We start from the raw sequence: 18,289 nt of genomic DNA on the forward strand, positions 1-18,289 counted from the left end.
CAAAAACTCCTACCGCTTTGAGAAAGGAAAATATGAAATCAGAGCTATAAGTCTCCTCTTTGAGGCAAAAAAAAAATAAGCTTTGCTTAAAAGGCATCCACAAAAAATCACTTACACCTTTTGTTTATTCAGGTTTGATTGAGTCAGTTGGCTCGCCTCAGAATATTTGTATTATTTTTCCACTATAAAGCTCCCTTAGCTGCACTCTAGGGTGAAATAAAATATCCTAACTTAGGTTGCTTTTTGCTATGCTCTGCCTTTCCATCATGAGTTTCTTTCTGCCTATGTTTTCTGACACCCAAAGTCCAAAGAGATAATAATGCTCTAGATTTGTATCAAAAACCATCTTCGCAGGTCTTTTGTTTGTTTGTTTTTTATTTTAGAGAGAGTGAGAGAGAAAGAGAGCAGGGGAAAGGGTCAGGGAGTGAGAGAAAGAGAGAGAGAGAAAGAGAATCTTAAGCAGGCTCCGTGCTTAGTGTGGAGCCCAACGTGGAGCTTGATCCCATGGCCCTGGGATCATGACCTGAGCTGAAGTCAAGAGTCAGATGCTCAACCAACTGAGCCTCCCAGGTGCCCCAATCCTGTTTTGTTTTGTTTTGTTTTGTTTTGTTTTGTTTTGTTTTGTTTTGTTTTTAAATATAACTCCTAGCAACTTTGCTTATGAAGGACTATGAATCATGAAGTCAAAAACATGACCAATGTAGGAGGTCATTGGTGCATAAATGATGGCTATTATAAATCAATGAAAATGTCAGTAAACTTTCTGTGTTACTCATTATTTATCTGTATCCCTTTCTACTTTCCTATTTTAGTCCGAGTCCTTGTCTCTAGCCCTGTAGGGGGAACAATCCACAGTATAACTTCTGTTGTTTGAGAAAGCAAGCTGTACCAACATTTTCCTGCTCCAATAACTTGTAACAAGCTTGTATTAATAAAAATAATTCTAATAGATTTGGAACCTAAAAGCAAATCAGCGTTTGCTATTCTTTAATATATTTTTAAAAAATTTTTAACAGTTGTAATTTAAAGTATATAGGTAATATATATAATGTTTAAATTTTCTAGAACTTATTACAGTGAAGTGTAATGGTTAATGGGCATCCTCTGGAGTCAGGCTAACTTGGGCTTGTTCCCAGAGATTCCATGCACTGTGTTAGCTGTGTGACCCTGGGCAAGTTATCCTAGCATGCTATGATTTTTTTCCTCTTCTGTAAAACAAAAATAATAATAGTATGTACTTCATGGGCTTATGGGATACACTAAATGTGATGGTCATGCATGTAAAATACTATGCCCGGTGATGAGCACATAGTATGCACTTAATAAATGTTAGTTAATATTATTCTAGGACCTCATTGCTCGCTTTGTATCTTTGATTCCTGTTGTGCCCGATGTTCTGGATGAAAATGATGGTTTTGATATATGGATGACATCAGAGGTAACAAATTATGTTTTATAATTCAAATATATAGTATTTCTTACTTTTCTCTTAAATAGATTTTTAAAAATAGTATGCACATATGTAATACTTTGTTTTGTGAAATTTGACATCATTTGATAATTTAATACATCATGGGCAGCTCTATCATAATCCATAGAAATAATTCTCAAGATGGGGCGCCTGGGTGGCTCAGCCGGTTGAGCGTCCGACTTCAGCTCAGGTCACGATCTCGCAGTCCGTGAGTTCGAGCCCCGAGTCAGGCTCTGGGCTGATGACTCAGAGCCTGGAGCCTGCTTCCGATTCTGTGTCTCTCTCTCCCTGCCCCTCCCCCGTTCATGCTCTATCTCTCTCTGTCTCAAAAATAAATAAATGTTAAAAAAAAATTAAACAAAAAAGAAATAATTCTCAAGAGGAACAATCTATTCAACGTTATAAGTGGTAGCTCATGAATATTTTCATCCAATGGAAATTCCAGGAGTACAATATTATGACATCCCCCAGACAGAACTTGGCTTGTCACTATGGAGCTGGACAGACACTGAGTCTAGGGCAAAGACCGCCCCTTCTCAGAAGCTTTCCCCAATCTCCCCACATCTCAATGAAGAGCATGCATAGCAATGCTCTTTCCTCAGCACTTGGATTAAAATTCTTTTTAAACTGGTCGCCAAACAGAATAGAGGCCCCATGCAATATTTGAGACATATTTATACTAAAAATTTGTTTATACTAAGTGCAGATTTAATTGGTCATCCTGTTTTCCACAAATCTGGCAACCCTAAGTAGAGCACTTTTTTCAGTGCTCTTATATTTAGTTGCTTATATATTGACGCTACACCCACACTCTGCACATATACATCCCAAGTTTAATCTCTTTGAATGAATAGGTAGACTTGATTACTATTTATTTTTATGTAAAGTCAGCAAGCATTCAACAAATATTTTTGATTGAAAATTACTAGTATGATAGGAGCCTTAGAGAGGGACACTTTCCATCTGGAGCCAATGGTCCTGGTACTTATCTAGAATGTTTTAGAAGTTAGAGTTGAGCTGAAATGGATTTAGGGGGCACAGGGCTAACTTAGTAGGTCACTGTCTTTTGGTAAGTGAGAACAAGGGAGACACAAGCATGTGGTTCCAGTGATTCAGTAATTCAAATCTAGTAGAACTCAAAGAGGTCATTAACTGTAGACTCTTCTGAGACTCTCTCATCTAATCAAAACGTGTTCATGGGTATTATAATCCTGCAGAACATTGAAAGAGCCTCTAAAATAGCTAAAAAATAACCATAAAAATAACCATTCAGGCAAATACTAGTACTCTCGAGTCCCTCCCCACCCCCAACCACCAATCCAAACAATACCCATAACCGAAAGGTTATTACAAGTATGGGATTCCTCTTGGCTAATGTCTTCCCACTGACATGAACTCTTTGGCCATGAGATGCCCATGATATATGACTATTAGACTGTCACAGGACAAGTGTTACTTTCTCCTTCCTAACACACAGTCTGTGGAGAAAAACAAACCTTGGTTCAAATCCCACTTCAACCACTTAAGAGCTTTGGGACCTAAGACAGATCATTTAGCTTCCTTGGACCTGGACTTCCTCATCTGTGTTATACAGGGGTTTTGAAAGGATAACATATATGCAGGCATCTGGAACTCCGTATGTTAGTTACCTGTTCTCACCTGTTCTCTCCTCCTCTTATGAAATCTAGTCAGGGCAACCTCCTTGGCCTGACAATGAAGACCACTCCTATTCTGCCCTTCACTCTTCTGTTCACACTTTTCTTTCAGAGGAGCCATGTTACCATCCTCCCTAAACTCCATCCCTCACCACCATGTTCTGCCAGTGTGAACAGATGTGACCATATCAGTTATTAAAACACTGAAATGCTTTCATACAGAATGGTAAATAGTCACTTCCTGAGGTCCCACATCCCCCACCTCCCTGGCCACTACAGCCCTTTACAGAGGACTGTACTGAACTGGAAGGCACACGTCCTGTCTAAATGTTGCAGCTGCTATTCAACAACAGCAGACTTGCTGTATGAACATTTGGGCCCGTTTATGTTGTTAGATCTTCTGATTTTTTCAAGGGAAGCCGGAAATGCAGAGTTCTATATGAGATCTCCCAATTTTAAAAAACATTCCAGGGCCAAACAAAAAACACACCTTTAGAGTAGAACTAGGTCATAGACCACCAGTCTGCCACCTCTGTCGTGCTTTTACTCTCTTGCAACAACTGTTTTACTAGGCACCCTATATTTGACTACACCCAGCCCCAACTGTCCAGCTTTTTTAGTTGAAGATGTTTCAGTCATCTCCCTGACTGGGCTTCAACTCCAATCTCTTCCTCTCTGTGACTTGAGAGCACTCTATTGGTACATGACAGTGTATAGCTCCATTGACCAAAAGATCCTTTCCCCTAGAAACTCTATGGGATTTCCTATCACATGAGGTTTTCTTAGAATATCAGTCCATATGTCCCTGTTTGCCCAGGGCAGTTTAATATTTGTCCTTAACAGAAACATTCTAGATTGGATGATAAACTGTTTGGTCACTTGCACAGTATCCACATTAATTGCCCCACAGTAGAGTGACCCCTATATTCCAAGCTAGTGTTCTCGCCAGTGTTTTCAAAGGCAGAAGGTACCAGACCTTGCAGCTTTGCAGTCAGTCATCCCCGCGACCTGGCAAAAATATGTGTGTTTGAAGCTGGAGGGAGGAGAGGGTCCCCAAGTCTGTTGGATGCTTGCATTGCTTATCTTTCTCTTCCATTTTCTTCTGGCCTTGTTGCTTTTCTTTTGCCTTAGCGCTGCATCAGTTTGGCTATTGGGAATAAGGAAGAGCATGCCATACTGCTCTGTAATTTCTTTCTGTATTTTGGAAAGAAAGCTTTAGTCGTCCTGGGGACTTCAATGTTGGAAGTAAGTGCTGGTGTTAATATTTACATAGTGTAAACAAAACTAATCACCTTTCAGCTGTAAGTTTAAAAGACCTCAATCCCAATTTTCCTTCTTTTCACAAGCTAACTGGGGAATTTCATGGGCAACCAATGATTTAGTTAAGAGGATAATGTCGGTTCATCCAAATGACCACAGTGTAAAGAAAGGCTTTCCTTTCTTTTCTTTGTAAAACTGTACTGCTGATAGTGCTACTTCATGGGGTTACTAAAATGTTAAATTACATAGTGACTGTGTGGCACTGAGAATAGCACCGTGGTCCATGGTGAAAACTCAATAGTCACCACTTGGTGGTGGTGGTGGTGGTCTAACAGTTATAGTGATGGTTGTAGGAGTTATTAACCATCACCACCACTATCATCTTTATAATTTTCTAACACTATATTTAAAGATCCTTAAGAAATACTTCTCCTTATTCTTCACTTCTCGCTCTTTAGTCATACAAGAAGTGGGCCTGCAATTTGAATTTACCTACTGACATTTTTTTTTATACTTATACCTTAATTATATACTCCTGCATTCATACCTCCAGAACACTATCTTCCTTTGGACTGTTTCTATTTCTACCACGAATATCTTGATGAGGGTCAAGATTTCCAGTCTCGTTTTAGGCTTTGTGTTGTGATCACTTATTTCTCTATGTTTCCTTGGCATGGCTTATTATTTCTTTTAGCAGGCTAAAAGCTCGTGGTTAATTTCCCCCACGATCCCCCTGTGTAGGTTTAAGTGCCACTAGATGGCAGTAAAGAGTCAACAGTATTTCAACAAATATTTGCATTTATGCCTGCGAGTCAACACCATGGGTGGTAGGTACTTCGGCTGTGTGTTTCACCTCAGCTCTGTGGTTGAGGCGAAGCCTCCCCCTTCCTGAAAAGAAGCCGAACACAGTGATAAAGAACAAGAGCTTTGGAGAGACCAGGCACAGTGTTAAGAATATGTGTTTGGGGGTCAAAGAGCGGTTGAAAACCCAGCAATGCCACTTACTAACTGTATAGTCTCAGCCTTGTTTACTTACTTTTCTGAACCTCAGTTATCTTCCCCATAGATAGGACTAATGAATGCCATGTATGGTGACACTACACAAGCCCTTCAACCTCTGACTCTATCTGAAAGATGAGCATAATGATCACCCCTGCCTCAAAGAATTTGGAGTGAACGCAAGTGAAAAATTTAGTGTGAATGCTGAGCATGGTGCCTGGTGCACATATTCCCATTAAGTGTTCAATAGTCTTTATTATTACCTGAAATTGTTATTCTTTGCTAATAAAACTTTGCACTTAAAAAGGTATGTTAAGAACAGAATAATAACATAATGACTACTTTTATTCTTCAGATGGTCCCCTGTATACTTTCTCTCTAGCCTCCAATGCCAGATGTTATGCTCAAAATTAACTTAATGACCTTTTAACTTCACTTGGCTTTTTCAGAGCCTTCGGCAAGTGTCCATTTCCTAACTTCAGTCCCCGAGTATATTCCACTCAAAGCAGGGCTGGTCTATTTAGTGCTTTTGTGTGCATTAGACCAAAGTGTCCCTACCTTAAAACACTTCAGGGGCGCCTGGGTGGCTCAGTTGGGTAAGCATCCTTCAGCTCTGGTCATGATCTCGTGGTTCGTGGGTTCAAGCCCCGCATCGGGCTCTGTGCTGACAGCTCAGAGCCCGCTTCAGATTCTGTCTCCCTCTCTCTCTCTGCCCCTCCCCTGCTCGCACTCTGTCTCTCTCTGTCTCTCAAAAAATGAATAAACATGTTAAGAAAAATTAAGAAAAAAACACTTCAGTGCTAGCTGTTGGGAAATTGTCAAAACATACTGATTTTTCTAGAGCAACATGTTTCATTGCTGTGAGGGTAAACCTTACAGGGCTGCACATGGCAGCACCAGCTCAAAAGTTCTCTCCTTTGAATCCTCATGCTAGCCTGGGCCTGAGGAGTTCTAGAGCTTTAGCTTTTTTCCTTTTCAAAAAGTCTTTGAAGACTCCCCCCAAAAAGACTTGTAGAACTCAAAGATATCATATACTTACATTACAATTTCCACATACAAAAATGAGTTGAATCAACCACCTGCCAAAAATGACGTTAACCATCTTTTTCCTCACACAGGGGCAAGTAGCTTATGTATTAACTCAAGAAACTGATGAATATTTGCTTTGGAATCCATTAACTGGGCAATGTCATAAGCAGTTTGACCCATTTTGTCCCTTACAAAGTGTGGACTGTTTGTTTGATGATGGAAATGTAAGTATCTGGGGAAAGAAGTCTTATTTGGAGTTAATATCCTCAAGAGTCAGGCAGTTCTCCTCTACTCCGGCTCTACATTAGAACCATGTGGACTCTGAAGAAAATACAGACGTTCAAGTAGAATCCCTGGGTTGTGGAGCCAGGGATTCTTCAATCCCTAAAGTTCCCCAGGTGATTCTGTAGTGCCTCCAAGGTTGAGAACCAGTGATCAATCTAATGTTCACATGCCCTTGGAATCTCTACCTCCTACCTCAGAACCTCCCTGGGCTTCTACCTTCGCTGGGTAGTGGGGCTGTAAACTTTTTCTCCATCCTAACCAGTAGGGGCTTTGTGCTCCCATGTGCCTATACCGATTTTATGTTAATGTTTTAATAGGTCTGGTTTAATATTCAACAAAATAATACACCAATGGCTGTACATTTTGACTATTCAAAAGAAAGTTTCTGGAAACAGTTGCTTCCAAAAGATTTCCAAGGGGCAAACGCACAAAGCATACAGGTAAACTAAATTCTTCTCAGGTGTGTCTGTATGAAAGTTACCATCGGTTCTAATCTTTACCAGTTGTGCCAGCTCTCATTATGTTTATATAGCTGATTGCAGACTGAATGATTTGGCAATGCTAATAAAATCTAGTTTTCTCTGCCATCCAGCCTGAGTTTGGGCTACTCCTATCATACTCCTCTACTTGCAGAAAAGAAGAATTGAAAAGAAGGCATCATCTTCAAAGTGAATGTAGATTTTAAAGTGAAAAAATGTAAATGTTTATTCTAAAACTGAAAATATAATGTCAAGATGCTGTCGTAAGTTTACCTTGACCTAGCTCTCTGCTCCACATCCACGGTAATGATAAAATATAAAGATTGAAAAAGAAAAGGTTTACCTGGGCTCCAAACCATGACAATGATCTCATGGAGTAGAAACAGGACAGAAATACTAGCAATGAGTAGGGCTGAATGAAGGACGGCAACAAGGTCTGAAAATGGTTCATGAAATCCAGGGAACCGGGCCAGCCTCACTTTTCGAAGCTAGGGATTGGGATGGGTCCCCCTGCGTCACTACTCTCAAAAGAAGATGGAGAAGAAAAGCTGCAGACCCAGTGCCAGGAGATCCGAGGCAGGGGTGGAAGCACAGACCGGAGGTCAAGAACGACGGAATTACCAGGTGGCTCAGCCAGTGGATCTGTGGTGCACGTGACGTCCCTTTGTGAAGGACCCCAAATTCCACTTCAGTGGCTGTTTCTGGATCAAGGCCCCCGGCATGGCAAGGTGCAGGCAATTACAAAATCCATAAACTAAGAGCTATGAGCCGAGAGGAAGTGAAAGTTAAAAGAAGATAGTGGAAAATATAGTAGAAAAATAGGCAGAAAACAATTCATAGAAGCAGAAACCTGAATGCTCAATCTCACTCACAATCAGGAAAATACAATTTAAAACAACGAAGCACCTCTTTACGTGGTTAAGATTGGCAAAAAAAAAAAAATTTTAAGTGTGATCATACCAAGTGCTGGCAAAGAGGAGAAGTGGTGGGAAGGTAAATTGCTGTAAGTGCTCTGGAAAGCAGTGTGACGAGATCTGATAAAGCTGAAGATGCTCAACCTTTGACCCACCAGTTCATCTTCTCAGCATATATCCTAGAGGAGCATGCACAGGAAGACAGCCGAGTACAACAGTGTTCTTTATAGAATTGCTTGAAATAGGAAAAAAAAAATGAGAAAAGAATTCATCAACCAGAAAAAGAATACATGAGTTATGAAGTACTCATAGTATGATTTCTTCTACATAACAGAAGAAAAAAAAGTATGAACCAACTTACACTAGTTCTCAACTTGACTGTACATCCATTACATCAGAGCCGCTGAGGGTGGGACATACACACCCATGTTATTGAAAGCTCCCCGGGTGATTCCAATGTGCAACTGAGGTTGAGAGTCATTGATCTAGAGCTATGCGTATCAACAGGAATGAATATAAAACAAAGTAATGTCAAGCAAAATGAAAAATATATGAAATGATACGCATAGTACAAAATCACTTATATGAAGTTTGAAAATGGTGTGCTGTTTATGTATATATAGACACATATTGATGGTGTAAAAGCATTCCTAGAAATGATACATACCAAATTTAGGTTAAAGGTGACCTTTGGAGAGAGGAAAAAAAGGAATGAGGTCAGGGGAGCAACATACAAAGTACTTCAAGTCTGTAATGTTTTACTTCTTTTTAAAAAATCTAAAACAAATATGCAAGAATGCAAAGGTGAGATGTAGCTAAGTGGTAGGTATGATGGGTGGATTTTCATTACCTTGTTCTCTATGCTCATCTATATATTTGAGCCATTTCACAAAATCAGAAGGAATGCATGGAAGTTACAGAGAGGGGATCATACAGTACCAAACTGTACAAAGAATGTCTCTCCCTTTCAACATCTCTTTCCCACTCTCTAAGAAATAAACACTGTTAGTAGTTGCTTGTGCATCCTTCTAAACATTCTCCGTGTGATGCAAGCATGCGTATATACGTATACATATTTCCTGTTGTAAAGTCATTTTAAAGAAGGGGAAGTGTAGTTATCTCTCTAGAGCAAACAACATTTTCAGCATCCATAGGCCATGCCTTGCTTTTCCCATCCCAAAGTTGCAACTGATGTATTGCCACCTCCTGCAGCGAGGTGACATATTTAGAGATGAGGGTTTTTTGTTTACTGTTAATCATTCTATTAGGGCTTCAGTGAAATGTTGCTTGTGTGCCTGCGCTTTGTGAGGCATCAGTACCACAAGGAAAACATGTGTCTCAGTATTGCCAGGACTTGTGTTCTCAAGGAGGAAAGAGAAGGGAGCAGGCAATTGCAGGACAGAGTGGTAAATGCGATCACAGAAGAAATGAGTGTGCTTTTGGGAGCGTGCAGCAGAGGGCCTGAGGGGAAGGACAGCTCCTGGGCTTCCTGGGTAAAAAGCAGTGACCAGCAAGCAGAGTGAGGAAGGTGAGCAGGAGCTGGCCTGGAGGAAGGTCGGAGTAGAGAATAGTCCCAGCAGAGGAGAGGACACAGCAGGCATGACGACCAGCAGGTGCAGTCAGGTGTCTGTCGAGGAGCTAAAAGGCCAGCTTGGCTGCGGCCAGGGAGTGAGCAAGACAAGCTCAGGGGTGAGCAAAGTCGTGGTAAGGACATGGGCGCCTGTCCTCAGGACAGTCAGAAGCTAACATCACTAAGGCAAGGGCTGCCGTGATCAAAATTGTAGTTTTTAAAAGCCACTCTGCCCAAGTATGGAAACAAAACCTTTTGTCATGTCGAATCTATAAATATAAAACCCAGTATTGCATTTGACTTGTATCTCTATTCTTTCTTGTGGATTAATGGCCCTCAATCTTCTGTCTTGCAACACATATCCCAAAATAAACCACTATCTGTGGTGAACACTTGTTTTTTGTCACAATTGTGAACACAAATTTGAGTGTGTAAGATGAGCATGTGGGTACTCAGAGATGAAGTTAACAGGGAGATCCTCTTGAAGTTTTAAAAGATATGAATTCCCTGAAAGAAAGGGCCTTTGCCAAAGAAAGCAAGTGGACTAACACCTCTTAAACTTATCGAGTTAACGTTAACCCAGGCCTCTTTTTCAGGCCTGAAGGTGGCCTAACTAATCCACTAGTTACCTGACAGAGGGAGGGGCCGGGGAGGGGAGTGAGGGCCTTGGAGGGTTACACAGTGGTTGGTGGCAGCAATAAAGGCATTCAGCTTACCTGTGCTGTCTGGGACAGCTGGTGGCCCTGCAACATGACGTTGGAGTTCATAGTTTCCTTTCTCCAGTGTCTCCCCTCTCCTGGAGGAATCTGTTGTGGGGAAACTCCCTGTGCCTGGGACTGTTGTCTAATCTATCCATGGTGGCATCAGAACCCTGGCAGATTGCTGGGCCTTGCCCTGTGAGTTTCTAATTCAGCGGGTACCACATGGGGGCTGAGAATTTGTATCTCTAACAAGTTCCCAGGTGTGAGGTTGCTGGTCCAGGGGCCACACTTCTGGAACCACTGGCTTAGATCATCACCTGACAGACTGAATCTTCTCAATCACTCTTGAAATATTCTAGCCCCTAGAGGTCTGAAAACTGTTGCCCTCTTATTGCACAAGCCTCCTTCCGCCCATGTCCCTATCTCTACAGCTACCTCTATTTCTCAGTTCAGGAATGCTCAAAATAAAAATGCCCAAGCCCAGCCCCTCTGTCTTGTCCATGTGAGCCCTGCAGGGAGGGACATGCACACAAAGACCTGGCTCCTGCCAGCTGGAAGAAAAGGATATTCAACCAAAGAAGGAAGATAACAAACCATGTTAAAAGAGTAGTAGGGCACCTGATTTGGTTCAGTCGGTTGCGCGTCTGACTCTTGGTTTGGCTCAGGTCATGATCCCAGGGTCATGGGATTGAGTCCTGTGTGGAGCTCTGCACTGAGTGTGGAGCCTGCTTGGGATTCTCTCTCTCTCTCTCTCTCTCTCTCTCTCTCTCTCTCTCTGCCTCTGCCCCTCTCTCCTGCTCATGCCCTCTCTCTCTCTTTCAAAAATTTTTTCAAAAAATGAAAGAGTAGTAGTAATAATACCTGATTTTATTGAACGATATGTGCCAGGCTTTGTATATATTACTTTATATCAAAATCTTCACAAGACCCTAGGGAAGTAAGTACTATTATTGTCCCTCTCTTAAAGATGTGGTATCGGAGACTCGGAGAAGTTAAGTGACTTCACCAAGGCCACAGTTAATAAGTGGATGAGACTAGTGCAGGTGCCAAAGATTTTCTGGTATAACCAATAAGCATGTCAAATGTTTGTTTGAATAAATGAATGTGGCCAGCAGACCTGTCTTACCCAGGAAAAATACCTTGTAAATCCACTCCTCATCCCGCGCTCTGGTGAAGTAATACTAAAATCAAAGGAAACACTGTGATCTGTGTTTTACCTTTGTGCTTCTGTGGTGGAGTGCTTTTGCCACATGAAAGTGGTTTGGGTTCCCCTCGTTATAATTAGCACTCCAGGGGTGACTGTGATGTCAAAGTGGTCTCCCTAGAATCTTTTATAACTTTCAGTTGTCTATATGTTTCAGCCTGAGGAAATAATTTATTGTGACACTAATAAAAGCATGATAGAAGATCTAAAGAACAGGTATGACCTTTATTTATATATTACGATTACTACGTTTTCTCCCTAATCTGTTGCTCCTTTCAGTTCTCCAACCCAGGCTCTCAAAATACCTATTAGATTCAGCAATAGAAGCAAGAGATGGAGGTTATGGTAGTGTCTTCCACTGAGTCATTGACTTTTGGTCCGTGCATCAAAAAGCAGTCCCTCTGCCATTCCAGGACACTCCTTACAAAAGACCATCTAACTTAAAAAGTGGTTGCCTCTGGAAAATATTGTAGGGCTACTGCTGGGAAGTTCTCAACACAGACACCTGTTGAAGTTATGGTAACAATAATGCAGTAACTAATACTTCTTGAAAGGAAATGAAGGTAAATGGCCCACCACTTGGAGTATGGAAAAAACATCCAAGTTGGGTGGTAGAAACATCAATATTGTCCCTCATCGGCACTCCCCCCTTCCCCAAACACACACACACACACACACACACACACACACGTCCCAAGGAGTTGTTCAGTCAAGCTGAACAAGTTTGTCAAAGTCACAAACTTTACAGCAGGGCTTGCTCCTACACCAAATGTGTCAGAAGCTTCTAGATCTTACTGTCTCCAGTGACTCATGCTGACATAGCAGGCTGCCATATAAGCCCCTACCAACTAATCAAAATAAAACATAACAAATAATATTGCCACTCCCTTCTCTCGCTAGTACACAACTCCCACCTCTTATTTCCTTCCTTCTTCCCCAGTTCTTAACAAAAAAAGGAAGCAATGCAGTAGAGAAATGATTCCAACTTCTGGTTTTCATCAGAATCACTTCTAGAACTATTTTAAAAAATAGATGCCAGGATCCCAGACCAGACCTGTTGAATCAATACCTGAAGGTGAAATATGTTGATAAAGCCCTACAAGTAGTTCTGATGCTTAGCCGCTTCTGGGACTCTGCAAACTCCAAAACTACTCAGTCACACTACAGACTGAGCCAGGAGGAAATTCCCAGTGGCTTTTTGTTTTTAAGCACACAGTGATTCTGTGTAAAGATGAGGCTTCTCAAGGGGGCCCTGTCAACCAATGTACACTGTCCCTGGAATAATCTACCAGCAGGCACTGTTCTAGGGGCTGAATACAAAGGCACAAATCTCTGCCTTTATGGAGTGTACATTCTAGCAGGGGAAACTGATCATCATACTTATCAGTCTGTGCCTCATTTCCTTCCAACCATGCTTGCTGTATTAACTAATCTAATAAATCCATCCCTGCTGACATCACCCAGACCAGATATCTGAACTTTCATAAATGCAGTTTCTTGGAAACACAATATTTTATGACAGAGGAGGGCCCTGGAGAATGGGGATGTCAGTACAGTGATCAGACAGTAGACGTTGTCACATCACACCCAGTAGGCAGCTGTCTACACACAGGTAACCAGAAAAGAGATGTGCCTTTGAGATCCAACTGTTGGCTCTCCTGGGAAGCTTCTTGCTTTCCCAAGCCAAGCAAGTGCCTGCTTCTCCCCAACTTGATTAATGTGAATGATGGTAGATATCCTTAGCCATGAAGGTCTGGTTCATCCTAAATAAAATAAAAAAAAAATATTCTTGCACTTGAGTAAAGTGACAACACTCTTATCACGTTTATTACATGAATTGTAATTTGTCGTAAAATAACCTTTGCATTTTTACTTTAGGATTGAGAGGACTCTGAAATGTAAAATGATGGAATGGCGACCTAAACAGCCAACACGCTGGAATCGACAATGTACTTATATTTTGCAAAAAATCCTTCCTAAGCTAGAACTTGGCACTGGAAGCTTTGTTTTATCTGAAGAAGAGGGTGAATTTGAAAGACTACTCCAATTTTATTGGGTATGTGTATGATTTAGTGCATTAGTGACATTTGTTGTATCTATGTTGTTAATTGCTAGGGAATAGTAATCTTCAATATCCCTGAAATGCTTTTTTATCTTGATCCTAGACAACAGATGATAAGGCATTAAAATGCATTTATTTGTAGACTAAGCAATTTCAAATAGACTGAACAACTATTACCATGACCACACTGCATGACATTTTCTCGATATGTTTTATGTTATATAGCCACAAAGTTTGGAAAAAGAGATGAACAAAAGAAAGTCACCTGTAAATAAGAACTTGAAAAATGATCTCTGGATGGTAGTAATAGACTAGATTCTCTGTCCTTGGTTCTGGGCAAGAGGACTCCAGGCAAGCTTTGATACCTTTCACATGCAAAATACTCCCAAATTTCTGTATCCAGCCTGGTCTTCTTTCCTGGCCTCCTTTCTTATATATTTGCCAACACATTTGTCATCATCTTGGTTGGTTAAAAGGTATCTCAAACTCAACAAGTTTGTAAACAGACATGGTGGGCATTTGGTATATTGTTTTTCACCTACCTACCACCAGCTCTTGACATCCTGTCACTGACTCTTGCCTGTGAATTGATCCAATGGGTTTTTGAAAGCCCCAGCCTCCCAAGAGTGAGATTCTTTCCCCCTACCATCTCGTAGACTAGACATTTTCTAGGGAAACCCTCTGAGAGAAGAAAAGAAGGAATCTGTCTGGAGTTAAGTACTTAAGCTGTCAAAGAGGGATCTGTGGGTGCTATTTGTTCATGAATAGAGAGGAAGTTGCTTTTATTTGCATTAAAAAAACAGAATTAGTGGTAAACAGATAAGCAAAGCAATATAAGCCAAGGTTAATATAAGCCAAGGTTTAAAACGTGTACTTTCTTTGTAAAATTATCTACTTAGTAACACATAATCATAAACTTGAGCTTAATCTTGTGGTTTGGATTCAAACCCCGGTTCAACCATTTATCACTAGTTTTGACCAAGTTACCTAACTCCTTTATACTTTCCACCCCACTGGGCAAGATAAACAGGGATAAAAATAGTTGATCTGGTTTGTGGTTCTGGTGAGGATTAAATGAGCTGCTACTTACCACAGCACCCAGCACTTAGCAAGTGTTCAGCAGATGTTTATTATTATTTGTATTACATGTGAGAGGCCTTGTGTTAGGCACTGGGGTTATGACAGTAAACAAGACAGATACAATCTTGTGCATTCACAGAAACCACAGGCTAATGAGACAGACCAGAAAACATGTAATTGCAGTCTAGTTTACTAAGTAAGTTAGGGAAGGACAGCATCCTATTGCAACCACATAGGAAGAACACATGAACAGATTTAAGGATCAAGAAAAGCCTCCTGAAGTAAGCAATCTAAGGCTTGAAAGAGGTTTCTGATTGTTATCTGCGTCTTATTAAATAGATAATTTTACACAGGACCATGTACCATAATCCTTTAATCCTGTCACACAGTTGTCACTTAATAAATATAAATTGAATCAGTGTTAAATAAATTCTTCCATAATGCTCACTTAAATACCTCATTTGTAGGACCAAGTAACATTGCCATTGGCAGTTTGCTATTCTAGAAAGGGTGCACGTATTTGGAGTGTTAAGTGTGAGGGCTGTGGTATCTGGCTTTGTTCCTCTCTCTCTGGAAAGTGGGAATTATAGTAGAATATACCTCATAAGGTTATTTGAGGATTAAATATGTATGTGAAGCATTTAGTACTGTTCCTGGAACACGGTTGATGAAGTATTGGGGGTGATAGTGGGGTCTGTGGGGTCCAGAGGCAACGGCCAAGAAAGAATTCTTGAAGATGTCTTTGGTGCAAAAAGGTTATTTTTTAAAGCATGAGGACAGGACCGGTGGGCAGAAAGAGCTGCCCCGGGAGCAGGAGGAGAGACTGGTTATATACTCTGGAGTGGGGGAGGTAGAGTCCAGGGGAAGTTTCCAGTGAGATTTTCATATGCTAAAGAAGACTCACGAGATACTGGAGGCCTAGCTATTGTCAAGCTAAGGTTGTTTTTCCCTCTAGCAAAGCATTAACAGTAAGATAGCAGGGAGTTCCTGGAGAAACATTTTACTCCGCCAGCCTCAAGTGTTTGTCAATGGGCTGCAGGTTATAAGGAAATTTAATTCTATCTACCATTTTCTTCTGCCTTTGTTTCCCACATCAATTGTAAGCACCTAGAAAATAACATTACTTTGTGACTACCATTTTTTGAGGCTTCTGTAATATTTTTGCATACAGTAATTCCTGATTGCCTACATGCCTGTAGCATGGGTTTACATGTTATTCTGTCTTTTGTCTAGGTCACAGGATTTCCTATCCAGATGCCATACACTGATGTGCAGTCAATTATTGATGCTGTGTATCAAACTGGAATTCACTCTTCTGAATTTCCCCAGACAGAATTTGCTCTAGCTGTATACATTCACCCATACCCAAACAACGTATTATCTGTGTGGGTCTACTTGGCTTCCTTAGCTCGACATGAGTAAAAAGGAAGAAGGAAAAAGGAAAAAAATATATATAGGCTATGGGCCCCTCGCCCAAAGCAATCAAGACTTTTCTGGTACTTTAGATTTTGCTACTTATCCTCAAATCCAGCCAAATGTGAGCCCGATTTTTGGTTCTCTTATAGAGTTAGGCACCATGGAGACCCACTCCCTGAACCTTTGAGAATGAGTCTAGATGACCTCCCGACCTCTTCAAGGAAAACATTTCAGTCAGTCGGGTGGCCTCTGGTCACTGTCTACAGTGGGTCTTATCATGGGAAAGAAGCAATTCTGGCCCCTACCTTTTAAGCCAGTATTACTCAAATCGTAGGCCTCACACCAGCTCAACGGAATCACCTGGAGAGCATTGTTGAAAATGCAAATTCCCACATCCCCCTAAGACCTACTGAATGGGAACCTTTGGGAGTGGAGCTCCAGAACCCACATTATTTTAAACAAGCTCCCTAGATCATTCTGATGACCTGTTAAGAGTGAAAACCCCGCCTTATAGAATGTTGTCATTACCAAAGTGAGGCTGGTACTTTTGATGCGGGTTCTGATGCAATTCCAGGTAGAAGATATTCAAATACAAACTCCAGGTCATTGCCTCTCCAAAGATTATTTCACTGGTTAAGAGTAAAAGAAAAATCTGCCAGGTGGGACTGAGGGCTGAGGTCAGCTTCTGGGGCCTCCTAAAAGTTTTCACTTGGCATGCTACTGACTTGTTCTTTCAGCTCCTAGTATTTGGAAGGGCTTCCCAAGAAGCTCTGTCTAACATGCTTTCCTGATTCTGTGAGAAAGGGAGAAAATGGTCTTACCAAATCTCAGGGCTCCTTTTCTCCTTAGTGAGGAGTCCGCCATTTTGCCTCTGGCACTTTTCTGCTGCTTTCCTTTCCCAGCAGTGACTCCAAGGAGGCCTGTCTAGATCCGAGGAGCCTTGAGAGAGAGTGGACAGGGATCTAAGTCAGAAGCGCTGTATTTTCTTCTATTTGGTTGTTCTGTGCTTCACTGAGGAAAGTATTTATACAGTTTACTTAAATGTTGCATAATTACTTACTCTAAAAAAAAAAAAAAAACCAAAGGTACAGATTTCCAAAGGTTGATGAAAGCTTTTTTTGTATGAGGTAAAAACAGGAGAAAGAAAATTCACCTCTCCCACAAGCTGGAGTTTCTTGGGTCACTCTCACAAGCAGAGATCCCCCCAAATACATCCCCAGGGACTCCTCAGTCTGAATTCTGTCCTGCAATGCACCTGCATGGGCAGGTGCCAGGGAAGACCTCATTTATGTGCAGTGATGTTAGTCTTGGACGAAACTTGTGACTACCTAAGTAAAATAGTAGAGATGTGGGTGAGGAGAACGCTTTTTCTCCAAGGTTAAAACCTAAGTGTGTGTATCCCCTAGCTGATCAGAATTTTTGTTCTTATTTGAATGTTCTATGAAGTTTTGTTATTAGCAAGTCAACCATATTGATTGGGGTAGCAGTAAATGATGTCTATGGAAAGACAATGTTGACAAAAAAATACTGAACTCACGCAGTTCATTTCTGTGGCATCTTCAATATTTACATAACTATTTTGTTAGTCATTTATGGTTTTCAAATTGATAGGCCACTTAAGTTAGGTAGAAAGTGTTCATAGGCAAGCATAGAGAACCCTTCTGTATCATATGGTTTTTTTTTGCAGGTGTATGGATTTCTCAACTAAAATTTTTTCCCTAAAATTTTGAAACTGTGTAATGAACCATTTTTTCATTTGTCTATTTTAAAAATAACATGATTTTATTTTTAAATTTTTATTTTAATTCCAGTTAGTTAACATACAGTACTTTATTATTAGTTTCAGGTGTACAATATAGTGATTCAACCCTTCCATATATCACCTGTTGCTCATCATGTCAAGTGCAGTCCTTAATCCCTAATCACCTATTTAACCCGTTCCTGCACCCACCTCCCTTCTGCTAACCATCAGTTTGTTCACTATAGTTAAGAACCTGTTTCTTGGTTCGTCTCTCTCTCTCTCTCTCTCCGAATTGCTCATTTGTTTTGTTTCTTCAATTCCACATATGAGTGAAATCATATGATACTTGTCTTTGTCTGACGGGCCTATTCCACTTGGCAGTATACTGTCTAGCTCCATCCGTGTAGTTGCAAAGGGCAAGAT

General features: G+C 40.9%; 1 protein-coding gene across 12 annotated transcripts in view; it reads left to right on the forward strand.

The window, feature by feature from the left end:
• CC2D2B (coiled-coil and C2 domain containing 2B) overlaps positions 1-17,853 on the forward strand; it is a 94,956-nt gene extending 77,103 nt beyond the window's left edge. For 11 of the 12 annotated variants that reach the window (XM_049645421.1, XM_049645429.1, XM_049645432.1 and 8 more), the window contains 7 exons: positions 1,349-1,438; positions 4,258-4,371; positions 6,504-6,638; positions 7,017-7,139; positions 11,725-11,783; positions 13,446-13,623; positions 15,943-17,853. In XM_049645421.1, the coding sequence (XP_049501378.1) occupies positions 1,349-1,438; positions 4,258-4,371; positions 6,504-6,638; positions 7,017-7,139; positions 11,725-11,783; positions 13,446-13,623; positions 15,943-16,131 (888 nt within the window). In that variant the 3' untranslated portion in view covers positions 16,132-17,853. The remainder of the gene's footprint in view (positions 1-1,348; positions 1,439-4,257; positions 4,372-6,503; positions 6,639-7,016; positions 7,140-11,724; positions 11,784-13,445; positions 13,624-15,942) is intronic. The other variant, XM_049645423.1, reaches the window with a different exon arrangement.
• Positions 17,854-18,289: the final 436 nt, after the last annotated feature.

This window comes from Panthera uncia, chromosome D2 (genome assembly GCF_023721935.1).
Source record: "Panthera uncia isolate 11264 chromosome D2, Puncia_PCG_1.0, whole genome shotgun sequence".
NCBI lineage: Eukaryota > Metazoa > Chordata > Mammalia > Carnivora > Felidae > Panthera > Panthera uncia.